The sequence below is a fragment of the Typopeltis vanoorti genome, chromosome 13, assembly GCF_054136105.1.
Source record: "Typopeltis vanoorti isolate ZY-2024b chromosome 13, IOZ_Tvanoo_1.0, whole genome shotgun sequence".
NCBI classification, from domain to species: Eukaryota; Metazoa; Arthropoda; class Arachnida; order Uropygi; family Thelyphonidae; genus Typopeltis; species Typopeltis vanoorti.
Genome location: NC_143561.1, coordinates 93,508,961 through 93,523,201, shown reverse-complemented (window position 1 = coordinate 93,523,201; position 14,241 = coordinate 93,508,961). Strand labels below are relative to the sequence as shown.

Here is a 14,241-nt window from a genome sequence, read left to right as displayed (position 1 = left end):
TTCTCTCTTATTCCATATGAATTTATTCAATTGACTTCCTACCATACCAGCTTTGTTGATTCTGTTATCTATTTCCATATTTAATTTACCATCTTCACTAAAAATTGTGTCCAAGTAACTAAAATGTTTTACTTGTTCCAAAAGTTCCTAATAGACAACACGGTTGACATTTTCAACAATTATACCTATTTTCATTGTCTTTGTCTTTTTATTGCTGACCTTCATACCATATCTATTACAACAGTTATTCAATTTAGTCAGGAAATCCTGCAAACTTGTAGAGGATTTATTCAGAAGTATAACATCGTCTGCATAAAGCAAAGAGCTGACATTAACATCTCCAATTCTAATATCATGATTAATACCACTTTTCTTCATAATGTGATCCATATAGATAATGAATAACAGAGGGGATAATGTACATCCTTGTCTCACACCAGATTTAACATTAAACCATCTTCCTGTACATCCTTCAATTCTAACTGCCGACTTACAACTCAAATACAGACTAAGTATTGCTTGATATAATGCCCCATTGACACCATATAACTGCAGCGTATTGAATAGCTTCTCTCTTGGCACCTTGTCATATGCCTTTTCCAGATCGACAAAACTTAAATACAGATCTTTGTTATATTCCCATGCTTTCTCGACTATTTGTCGTAAAGTGAAGATCTGATCCTGACAGCCTCTATTTGGCCTGAATCCAGCTGGATTCAGGTCGAATATCACCAAGCTTTTCTTCCACAATTCTTCTCAACCATTTCTCAAGTATACTGGCATAGATCTTGCCAGGAACACTCAGTAGGGAAATACCTCTGTAATTCTCACATTTAATTTTCTTTCCCTTTTTATATATGGGCACTATTAGAGCTCTACTCCAATCATCAGGAATTTGTCCCTCTGTCCAGGCTTTCTGAACTATGCAGTGCAGCCACTGTAAGACTTTTATACCACTATACTTCAGCATTTCTGGTCGAAGATCATCTACTCCTGCTGCCTTTCCATATTTCAAGCCTTTGATGGCTTTTTCTACTTCAAGTATGGATATGTATTCCTGACTGCATGCCTGTCAGTATTTTTTACCACTGTGCTGTCATCACTGCTCGTTTCATTTAGCAATTTCTCGAAATAATTACTCCATACTTCAAGGATATCTTTTTCTCCTGTTTTCATGTCACCTTTATTATCTCTAACTCCTTTTACAGCATTCTTTCTTCCATTTCTAAGCTTCTTCAACAATCTCCAGAATATCTTACCACCTTCTTGATATTTATTTTCTATTTTCTTGCCAAAGTCCTCCCATGACTTTTGTTTAGCTAGTTTTACACAGTGTTTCGCTTTCTTACATTTATCTCTGTATTCTCTAAGAGCAAAAGCTGACTTATTTGCCAGGAACTTTTGATATGATTTCTTCTTTTCCTTCACTGCCTATTTAACTTCCAGTGTCCACCATGGAGTCCTGATTTTTCTATCCTTACAGACAACCTCACCACATGCCTCTCTGGCTGAATCAATCAGGGTTTTCTTCGAGGTTTGCCACTGAATCTCCAAGGTTTGGTTCCTGTTCTCAAACTCTTTCATTTTATCTTCAGTAATCTTTGTGTATGTTAGTCTACAGTTCACATCTGAGAGCTGCTTAAGTTTTATTCACTTTAAAACTTTCTTACATGTTATTCTTTTCAATATGAAATTCAATTTTATCCTGCTCAAGACTAAATAGTGATCGCTTCCAATTTCAAATCCTCTGTACACTCTGTTGTCCTGCACCAGGGAGAAAACATCACTATCAACAATAACATAGACAATGAGACTTTTCTTATTCCTTGCCTCTTTTCTCCATGTGAATTTGTGCACATTTTTATGTTGGAACATGGTGTTAGTAATAACCAGTCCATGTCCTAATCAGAAATCCTACAGGTATTTGCCATTATTATTAGCTTTGCTCTTTTCTCCAAATTTTCCCAAAATAATTTTGTATGTCTGACAATCATTTCCTACTCTGCTATTTAGATCCCCAACAAGGACCAGCTTTTCCTTTTTCATTGTGTCAGTGGCTTTTTCTAAAGCATCAAAAAATTCCTCCACTTCTACCTTAGTAGAACCTTCTGTGGGACCATAGGCACAAATAAGTCTCATTGTCCAGTTCCCCATTCTCATATTTGCCCACATTACTCTACTTGAGACTGCCTGCCATTCAAGAAGATTAGTCTCATATTTTGTGTTGATTACTATGGCTACATGTCGATCTGGTACTTATCTAATCCCTCAGCTAGCTCCATTTCTTTGCCATTCAGGCTTCTAATGTTGATAGTACCAATCTTTAACTCTGGTGATGTTGAGTTGGGGAGTGTTTTCAGATTTGTTCCAGTAGCTGACTTTTTGCTGTTCGCCCTGGTTCCCTGGCAAAAACAACGGGGGCCTTGTTTAACCGGGCGGCGCCCCAGCCGGCATGAAATTTTGTCATGTTGTACCATCATTCTATATTTTGGTTTAACCAATAAGAATACAATTTGGTCGGATAAATCCCAAATTGCCAGCCCATCCTTGTTCGTTCAGTATCCAGGTAGATACCCAACAGGGTACACTACGAGAAGGTGAGGATTGGACATTAGGTCAGAAGCCCTGGTCGGTTCTCCGCATTCCTTTAAAAGTTATGTGGAGGTCTCCTCTCAGTTATACAGCTTGACCCTTAAGCACCCCAAACTACTTCATCTCACACCAGACTACTTCTAATGAACAGCTATCCTCCTGCCTCTTATCCTATTTCCTATTCTTTTGGCTGCAATTTATCTGCTAATCATCAGCAGAACCCTCCTGCCATCCTATCTTCCCTGAAAATACTAAACTTTTCACATGCTATCCCTGTAACATCATCTGCTGTTAGCCAAGCCTCACTAATGCATATAACTTTTGGCAAAGTTGCACTAATCAATGCCAAAAACTGATTCCTCTTGTTACTGATACTTCTGGCATTAGTATATAGAAACTGCAGCATCCCTTTAGACCCTCAACCACATTCACTTCCTGAATTTACTATCCTATTCAATATTTTAGCTTGAGAGACTAGATTCTCCATTTGTTGGTTATTCTCACATTCACTTGCTTCATGGGTGCCTTCACGCACACATTCATCTGCATCTATCCTAATTGCTTAAGTTTTCCTGAATATGCACTTCAGCATGCTCAGTAAACAAAGCTCTCTCTACACCTAACACCAAAACTATTCAGATGCAGTATGTCAGCTTTATATAAATCCTTTTTTCCATCAAACACATGCCATAGGTTTACAAACTCTACATCATTCCTTCTGCACACCTGTGACTTGATTCGTTTGCTATCAGTGCCCTCCTTTTCAATTAACCTCTATCTTAGCATGGCATGAGACAATATTTACTTTCTCATCTTCATATTTGCTTTGCCCAACAACTCCTTCGCATCTTCCCTCACACATTATCTCTATCATTAGTGCCAACCTTTTGCACCAGGGGAAACATGATTTTGTTATACTTTCATTAAGTTCTCCTTCGATCATTAAGTACTCATACGTAATTTTCTCCTTACCATCCTTTTCTCATTTGTTGATATGATCTCAATTTTTAGCTCGGACCATCTGCTTCTTTCTCTTCTCTGTCCTGCTAATCTGCTACATTCAAGCGGGTTATTTCCTTATGTGTATTTCATTCTCCTGTATTTCCACAGTCACATGTTCAATATTAATTCCGACATTATCGTTTTCCATACCATCAATACTATCTGCCTCTATTAACATTTGCTTCATTCTCGCCACCTAACTGGCACTCACTTCAAAACTCATTCACTGTTTCACTATTCTTCCATAAATCCCTTAATTTTCACGATGAATACATTTCACACACACACACTGCACTGTAAATTCAAATTCAAATCACCCAACAATGACGTTTTTGTTGCATTGTTCCAGCACATGTTTGCACCAGCCATATTGACTTTTTATCATACTTAAACAAAAATATACAATGTTACTTACAAACTAAACAACTCAGTCAATCAACCTGTATAAAACAAAAACTACGATGAGTTAACCTAATATTATTAACTAAACCATAACTTATCTTTTGGCAATTAAATAACCACATGAGATATATTTTAATCTTATGCTGTTTTCAAATAGCTAGTTAAAAGTATACTATGTGTTCCTGTTAATAAAAAGTTAGTTTTTCATTATGCAAACTTTGAAATGTGCTTCACTGGCAAACAATTAAGATTTTCTTGCTTTCACCAAAAATGCTATTGCTATATATATATATATATATACACAGCAATCCCTCAATTAATGCGCCCCCGATTAGTGCGTCATTTTTTTTCGATACCCAAATTCGATTAGTGCGCCTCTAAAATTCGATTAGTGTGCATTATACATCTTAAAAATAAATGTTAAAGATTTTAAAAATTTCCAATCTATACATTTTTTATCTCATCTCATCTTCTTTATGCCCTCTTTTACCTTGCGGTGTCGAGGGTCCATTGATCATCGGACCTCAATCCGTTTACAGGATAAGGTGGCCAGCCCTATGCCCCGGTATATCCTATGGCCTGTAGTGTTAAGTTCTCAAGGCCAGTTTGCCTGCTTTGCGGGATGAAAACCCCCACAATAAACTGAGGAAAAAACCCTGCTGTCCACGCTCAAGACTGGCTAACTTGGCTATGGCTGAGGAAGATCCTTCAGCTCCTCACGTCACCGACAGGAATCGAACCTAGGACACTCCTTCCCCAGGCATATGGTTGCGAAGCGCATAGCCACTAGGCTAACAGCGCGAACATACATTTTTTTTGACTAACCATTTTAAAAAATTGCTCACAGGATGAAATAATTTAGTTACTGATTTGAAACATTTTACAGAGTTATTTTTTAACTTTGTAACACTATTTCACTAAGTTCTAAATTTACACTATGTTCTAGATTTATGGCCAAAATTTATGTCGTCTGCTTTACATAGCATTTTGCTGATCATATCTCGTGCAATTTTTCCTAACCTTTAATCATGAGTAAAAGAATTAGTGAGCAAAAAATAGTAGTGTGAAAATGATTTGAAAAGTAATCTGATTGGAAGAAAAACTCGAAATAATAAAGAAAAATGAACAAGGCGAGTCCAGAGCAAAGATAGGACAAGAACACAAAAATGGGTGAATCAACTGTTGAATACAAAGAGCTGCAAGCTGCTGCATGCGCTCGAAATCAAAGTATTATAATGATTGAATTAGAGAAACTTCATTTTAATTGGCAATCGAGCCTTCTGGTCTCTAGCCAATGCCATTGGGTGAAACATGTACCAGTCCTAACTTCCATTGCTCTCGCATCCACATGGCACTATTGTAACATAACTCAAAAACAAAGCAAGGCTGATCTATTAGTATCATTCTTCTCTTCCAATGCCTGTACTGATGGTATGGCAAAGTACCTTCACACACATACATTCAAGAACTACTCACTTCATGCCACTCTTAGTTTTCCCAGAAAGAAATTAGTAGAATCCTAAATACTTGGGCACGAAGAAGCCATATGGTCCCGATGGCATGCCACTTACTGTGCTAAAAACTTACTCAGTGGAATAAAAATTAACATCTATCCTATATCACCTCTTCAATTTTTTCTACTCAACTGGCATCTACCCCCAGCATGGAAACAAGCCTACATTCAGTCCAAAGAAAGTTTACCACTGGTTACACTTGACAAGAAATTATATTCTTGTTAATGTAATCTTTTACATAAGCATAAACAAATAAAGTATACACATGAAGTATCTTCAATAGTCACCTACTTGTATACAGAGACTTTTGATTTCACATCAGTACCTCAGTAATCACATAATGCAAAAACATTATGAGAAGGATCACTATCCACATTGCTTTTGACATTTTTGAGGTCCCATCAATGGGAGCTAGACCTAAGAAGATGCCAAGGTTAAATCAACACACAGTCTTGTATATAGAAAATATATCACTTCTGCATTGATTTAACCTTAATGATATCTTCCTTATCAAGTTCCAGCTGATGAGACCTTAGTAAATGTTCAAACTGATCTGGATAGTGACCCTTCCCATAATGTTTTTGCATTATGGGATACTGAGTCAAATGATGTGAAGTTAGCCTCTATATAAAAGTAGATGAGTCAAGATGAAGTTCACATAAAAACTGTTTGCTTACACTTGGGTAAAGAATTAAAACAAGAATATAATTTCTTGTCAAGTATAATATACATTTAGTCCATTCCAAAGAAAGGTGATAAAAGTTAACTAACAATTCCACCTGAAGTATCACTAGCCAATATTTGATCAACAGTATGGATTCTACCACTCTCAATCCACATTCTAGCATTCATCATCATCAACCTCTGAACTCAAGCCACAGAAAGGTTTGGAGAAATGCATGGAGTTGCTCTTGACATTTCTGAAGCATCTAATTATGTTAGTCACAGAGGTCTGCTCATTAAACTACTATCCTGTGGTTTGCCTGCAATATTTTGCAAGTCCAGCTTCCTCTCTGGTCACTCACTATATTTCAAGCTTAAATGGTTTCCACCAATGCAGGCATGCCCCAGAACTCTGTACTTTTACCCACTCTCACTGACCTCAAATTCTATCTACAGCTATGCTGATGACACTGAACTCCAATCTTTCTCATTCAACAAACCTTGCAGTGCCCAATCATTAGAAACCTCAAGATCCTCCACATAACAAATGCCTTAAATTCTAATCTCCTCACTATTCTTCAACAGGATGAGGATAACATTTGGACCTTTAATGCCACTAAAACACAATCCTGTATAATTTCCACAGAAGAAAAACAAGAAAAAACTCAGGATACTTTTCAGCACAAGGCACTATTTTTCACTTATACAACTACTAAAATCCTCCCTAACCTGGAATATTGCATACACAGTTGGGGTGATACACCCAAAGTCTCACCAGCCTTGTTTAATGCTATTTGGAAAAGGGCAATCAAATTAATTGATAACCCCTCTGACTCTCTCACAGAATAACTCATCCTTCTCACATAGATGTCCAATTTTCTGCCTTGTGCCTCTTCTATAAGCACTTTCATGGTCATGCTCTGCTAATTCAGCCAGAATCATCCATGTACTTTCTTCAAAAACTATAAGAACAAGAGCAAGTGCTAGTCAACATCTATTTATCATACAACTTCAAACCAATTTCTTTTTCATTCCATCTACCTCTGGAACAGCCTCCCTCCCCCTGTCTTCCTGAAAGACCACAATCTTCAATAATTCAAAAAAAAAAAACATGTCAACAAATTTCTTCTTATCCACATTAGGCATTGATGTGCTACAGGCCTTGCAACCTTTCATTTGTGGGTCAGATATTAAAAAAAGCTTATGCAATCTAATGATTGACTATCTGCATAAATTTCAAATGCAGTGTAAATAAAATACAATCTGACCTACAGTTCTACTGCATCATGCTAGATAAACTTGGAAAGAAATCGGGTAATACTTCAATATATTATAACTGAAGGGGATTAAATTCATGAAATCAATAACAACTGAAAAAAAAAATGCTTTTGCACTCTAACAAGGACAGTTTCCCCCTCCTATCTTTCCCTGTGTTAAGAGTTTTAAGTGCTGTGTTCCTGTAAACCTGCTTACCTCAGGTAGGTAAGCAAAAGTTTGATCATGTGGATACATGCAAATTCATAAAAATGAGCAAGTCAAATCTTCAGAATATGCCATTAATGTCATACATTAAGTACTGCATTACAACAAATAGTTTAAAGAATCTAGTAAGTTACTTATGATTGAATACTAGACCATATTTTGGAAATTACTTTTTTTTTTTTTTTTTTGAATTACATGAAATTTAAAACAAAATAGTCTTGCAGTAGTAGCCAGGTTATCCTATGCAATTCATCATCATCATCAAATTCCTTCCATATACCCTCAAGGGGTGTACAGGATATGATAGTACTACATGAAAAAAATTACATCGTTATTAATTTCCTATCTACAATTTTCCTCCAAATCAGTCCGTTACTTGTCAAGACTCCAACATTATCAGATCTTATATTTCTATCGTCTAAAGCACTTTGTACCGTATCAATCCACCTATATCTTGGTCTTCCTATGGGTCGTTTTGCTGCCAACCTGGCAGAGAACACTTGTTTTGCTAATCTTTCCTCGCCCATTCTGTTTAAGTGACCATACCACCTGAGATTAGCTCTGCGAACGCATTCCTGGATGCTGACAATGTCAAGTTCTTTCCTAATATCCTCGTTTTTAATATGATACTGCCATTGATGCCATCTGTTCATGCCTATAATCTTTCTCAGGACTCTCATATCTGTGGTCTCTAGTCTTTGGTCAAGTGTTTTACTTCTGACCCAGCTCTCAGATCCATAAGTTAAAATGGTTTGAACACTGTCTTGTATACAACTAATTTAGTGTTCCGACTAATTTCTCTCTTATTCCATATGAATTTATTCAATTGACTTCCCACCATACCAGCTCTGCTGATTCTGTTGTCTATTTCTATATTTAATTTACCATCTTCACTAAAAATCGTGCCTAAATAGCTGAAATGTTTTACTTGTTCCACAGGTTCTCCATTCACAACACAGTTGACATTTTCAATGATTCTGCCTATTTTCATTGTCTTTGTCTTTTTATTGCTGACCTTCATACCATATCTATTACAACAGCTATTCAATTTAGTCAGAGAATCTTGCAGACTTGTAGCAGATTTATTTAGAAGTAAAACATCATCAGCATAAAGCAAAGAGCTGACATTAACATCTCCAATTTTGATATCATGTTTAATACCACTTTCCTTCATAATGTGATCCATATAGATAATGAATAACACAGGGGAAAATGTACATCCTTGTCTCACACCAGATTTAACATTAAACCATCTTCCTGTACTTCCTTCAATTCTAACTGCTGACTTACAACTCAAATAAGGACTAAGTATTGCTTGATATAATGCCCCATCGACATCATATAACTGCAGCGTATTGAATAGCTTCTCTCTTGGCACCTTGTCATATGCCTTTTCCAGATCGACAAAACTTAAATACAGATCTCTGTTATATTCCCATGCTTTCTCGACTATTTGTCGTAAAGTGAAGATCTGATCCTGACAGCCTCTATTTGGCCTGAATCCAGCTTGTTCTTCACCAAGCTTTTCTTCCACAATTCTTCTCAACCATTTCTCAAGTATACTGGCATAGATCCAGGAACACTCAGTAGGGAAATACCTCTGTAATTCTCACATTTAATTTTCTTTCCCTTTTTATATATGGGCACTATTAGAGCTCTACTCCAATCATCAGGAATTTGTCCCTCTGTCCAGGCTTTCTGAACTATGCAGTGCAGCCACTGTAACACTCTTATACCACCATACTTCAGCATTTCTGGTAGAATATCATCTACTCCTGCTGCCTTTCCACATTTCAAGCCTTTGATGGCTTTTTCTACTTCAAGTATGGATATGTATTCCTGACTGCATGCCTGTCAGTATTTTATACCACTGTGCTGTCATCACTGCTCGTCTCATTTAGCAATTTCTCGAAATAATTACTCCATACTTCAAGGATATCTTTTTCTACTGTTTTCATGTCACCTTTATTATCTCTAACTCCTTTTACAGCACTCTTTCTTCCATTTCTAAGCTTCTTCAACAATCTCCAGAATATATTGCCACCTACTTCATATTTATTTTCCATGTTCTTGCCAAAGTCCTCCCATGACTTTTGTTTAGCTAGTTTTACACAGTGTTTAGCATTCTTGCATTTGTCTCTATATTCTCTAAGAGCACAATCTGACTTATTTGACAGGAACTTTTGGTATGCTTTCTTCTTTTCCTTCACTGCCTCTTTAACTTCCTGTGTCCACCAGGGAGTTCTGATTTTTTTATCCTTACAGACAACCTCACCACATGTCTCTCTGGCAGAATCAATCAATGTCTTCAGAGTTTGCCACTGAATCTCCAAGCTTTGATTCCTGTTCTCAAACTCTTCCATTTTTCTTCAATAATCTTTGTGTATTTTAGTCTACAGCTCACATCTGAGAGCTTCTCAACTTTTATTCGCTTTAAAACTTTCTTACATGTTATTCTTTTCAATATGAAATTCAATTTTATCCTGCTCAAGACTAAATAGTGATCACTTCCAATTTCAAATCCTCTGTACACTCTGGTGTCCTGCACCAGGGAGAAAACATCACTATCAACAATAACATAGTCAATCAGACTTTTCTTATTCCTAGCCTCTTCTTTCTATGTGAATTTGTGCACATTTTTATGTTGGAACATGGTGTTAGTAATAACCAGTCCAGTCTACTCTGCTATTTAGATCCCCAACAAGGACCAACTTTTCATTTTTCATTGTGTCAGTTGCTTTTTCTAAAGCCTCAAAAAATTCCTCCACTTCTACCTTAGTAGAACCTTCTGTGGGACCATAGGCACAAATAAGTCTCATTGTCCAGTTCCCCATTCTCATATTTGCCCACATTACTCTACTTGAGACTGACTGCCATTCAAGAAGATTAGCCTCGTATTTTGTGTTGAATACTATGGCTACTCCTTCTTTTCCTTGATTGTCATTGCCTGAATATAACATTTTGTATTTATTGCTCAGAAAGATCTCACCAATTTTGGTCTTTTTTGTTTCAGTCACCCCTATTATGTCGATCTGGTACTTATCTAATTCCTCAGCTAGCTCCATTTCTTTGCCATTCAGGCTTCTTACGTTGATAGTACCGATCTTTAACTCTGGTGATGTTGAGTTGGGGTTTATTTTCAGATTTGTTCCAGTCGCTGACTTTTCGATGTTCACTCTGGTTCCCTGGCGAAAACAACGGGGGCCTTGTTTAACTGGGCGACACCCCAGCCGGCATGAAATTTTGTCATGTCGTACCATCATTTTTTATTTTGGTTTAACCAATAAGAATACAATTTGGTCGGCTAAATCCCAAATTGCCAGCCCATCCTCGTCCGTTCAGTATCCAAGTAGATACCCAACAGGGTGCACCACGAGAAGGTGAGGATTGGACATTAGGTCAGAAGCTCTGGTCGGTTCTCCGCATTCCTTTAAAGGCTATGTGGAGGTCTCCTCTCAGTTATACAGCTTTGACCCTTAAGCACAATTGTGCTTACAAATATCTTCCTTACATAGCCATGTTGTTTCTTGTTATGTAATAATGCTCTAAGATGTAATGAGTTACTAATAATATATTTCTGCTGATTGTTTGCAATTAAATAATACTTTTTTCCACCAATGTTATTCTATTAGGATTAAAATAAATGGGAAATGCTTCATGTAACATTATTTTTATTAGGTATTAAAGTTGTTAAGGTAATTATGAGCAAATATTTACAAAATATATTGATTTACTTCTGATTTATGGTCCTACCTGGCAGCAAGCTGTGGCACCAGAGATACTCTATTTTCTACTCTTTCTTTGTTATTCTGGTAACGAGGATCATCTAACAAATGTTCCATCTTAAGAAGCTAAAGAAAAGATGCATTTATTATCACTATAATATTTGCATTACCAGCATAATAAGTATCAGAACTGGAAAAAAAAACTCCTTAATAGGTCAACATTTAACGATCTGCTAAAATATTATTTAAAATATTTGCTAAAATATTATCAGAATTCAAGGAGAACCGGCTTACCAGTTCAGAACACAGAGGGTTGGGCGCCGTAGGCGCGTAGCCCCCCCCCCCTAGTATATATACACGAGGGTGGTCTGAAAAGTTCTCGGCCTAAAATAAAAAATATAAATTTATAATTTCAAACTGTTTTTTATTTTTCAACATAATCTCCCTTAAGACTAACACATTTATTCCAGTGATGCTCCAGCGCCATTATCCCGTCCCTGTAGTAGTTCTCAGTAAGTTCTGCAAAATATCCCTCTACAGTCACCTCTTGATTCGAAGTAAAACGCTGACCAGCGAGGAAGATTTTTAGTTTTGGGAAGAGATAGAAGTCAGAAGGAGCCAAATCTGGGGAATAGGGTGGATGTTCCATCAATTCATAGTGCAGATCCCTTAATTTTCCCATTGCCAAAACACTTTTGTGGGCAGGTGCATTGTCCTGATGAAAAATGATTTTTTTTTTCTTCTGCAAACCAGGGCTTTTCTCATGAATTTTTCGTCTAGTCTGGTTAGAAGATCGGAATAATAATCCCTAGTTATTGTTTTACCCTTTTCAAGATAATTAATAAACAAAATGCCTTTAGCATCCCAAAATACCGATGCCATGACCTTTCCAGCTGATGGAACCGAATTCGTCTTCTTTGGCACTGAACAACCGGCTTCTGTCCACTGTTTTGACTGCTGTTTGGATTCTGGTGTGTAATGGTGAATCCAAGTCTCATCTATAGTAATAAATTAATGTAGTTTTACCATTTTTTCTTCATCTGAACTGAACTCCTAGATAACATCAATATCATTATTTGCAGTTTTGCTGACTATGTGAACATTAAACTCTTATTTAATATTGAAAATTAGAAAATCTATCTTTGCATTCTGTTAAATTTCAGTTTTACCAATTAAATGAACATTGGATTTCTTCCAAAATGTGGAAGAAAAGGCCCAAAAATTAATACTTTTGATATTGATTATTTGAAGTTTTACCAGTTATTTGAACATCAACCTCCCCCATTCCATTCTAACATCAGATTATTCCCCTAGAGTTGAAGAGATCAGATTTCTCAATGTATTAGTACATCAATATCTGTTTTAAAGGATTAAAAACTTTATTTTATTTTATTTGAAGACTCTGCAGAATTAATATCAGAGCAGAACTTTGAAAATGATGGAACTTCTCTCCTCCAGATTATTTTCATTTGAAAATGAACTCTGTAATTCACCCCTACCTTCCATTACCATCCACAATGCAACAAGTAGTGTCATCATGATCTATTCTGCTCTCTATTGCAAAAAACAGACTCACCCCAGAAATAACTGACTTTAGGGTCCTGTGGTTTGTGTCTAAAGATACAGAAAAACTATCTTTGAAAATGAAAGAGTTTGAAAACAAGAATTAAACCTTGCGGTCTCAGTGGCAAGCTCTGAAGAAAAAAAAAACATTGCTGATTCAGGTAGGGAGACATGTGTAAAGTTTTTTGCATGATCTTTTCTAAATTTTGGAAGAAGTCCAATGTTCATTTAATTGGTAAAACTGAAACTGAACTAAACAGTGGACACAAGATGATAAAGGAAATTCTTTCTTCTTTTTCAGGATCTCCTCTATTATCTTGTGTCCACTATTTAGTTCGGCTAAAACTTTCTAGAAAGTAAGTCACTAGATGCACTGAGAGAATATAGAGAAAACTGTAAGACCTAAGATGTATGTAAAATAAAAGCAGATAAGCAAAAGTTGGGAAGAAGAATAAAAAGAATGGTCACAGGAATGGAAACTAGATTACAATAAAACTGTTACCATTCCATTCATTAAAGGGATATCAGATAAAATAAACAGAAGACTACAGAAATACAACCTTAAAGCCACCTTTAAACCTCCTACAAAATTAAAGAATTTGCTCAACTCATCCAAGGATCCACCTGCTGGCCCACCCTGGAATATATTGTATTCATTGCACCTGTAATTTGCCCTATATAGGTGAAACAGGATGCACAATTCCTATGGTAAACTACCATATTCTTGGGATTTTTAGACCATCATTATTTTAAGATTAGGATGGTTGATAAGAATTTCACAGGCCTCCTTAAATTAATGTAAACAACAGGTGCCTTTCCACTCAATTCTATGTAGAGTGTCCGCGCGGTTAGCCTAGTGGCTATGCGCAACCATATGCCTGGGGAAGGAGTGTCCTAGGTTCGATTCCCGTCGGTGACGTGAGGAGCTTGAAGGATCTTCCTCAGCCATAGCCAAGTTAGCCAGTCTTGGGCGTGGACAGCAGGGTTTTTTCCCCAGTTTATTCTGGGGTTTTTCATCCTGCAAAGCAGGCAAAACTGGCCTTGAGAACTCAACACTACAGGCCATAGGATACACCGGGGCATAAGGCTGACCACCTTATCCTGTAAATGGAGTGAGGTCCGATGATCAATGGACCCTCGACACCGCAAGGTAAAAGAGGGTATAAGGAAGATGACATGATGATGTATTTAGGGCATGATCAGAAAGGCAAAAAAGGCCTTTTTTTGGGGGATAGGAATTGTGCATTCTGCTTCACCTATATATACGGCAAATTACAGGTGCAATGAATACAGTATAC

At 36.8% G+C, this 14,241-nt stretch overlaps 1 protein-coding gene across 1 annotated transcript in view; it reads right to left on the bottom strand.

Annotated features, from left to right (window-relative positions):
• The window catches only part of LOC150100374 (succinyl-CoA:glutarate CoA-transferase), a 152,517-nt gene that overhangs the window by 46,097 nt on the left and 92,179 nt on the right, over nt 1-14,241 (bottom strand). The window contains exon 9 of the mRNA XM_090402297.1: nt 11,409-11,506. Coding sequence (XP_090258423.1) covers nt 11,409-11,506 — 98 coding nt within the window. The remainder of the gene's footprint in view (nt 1-11,408; nt 11,507-14,241) is intronic.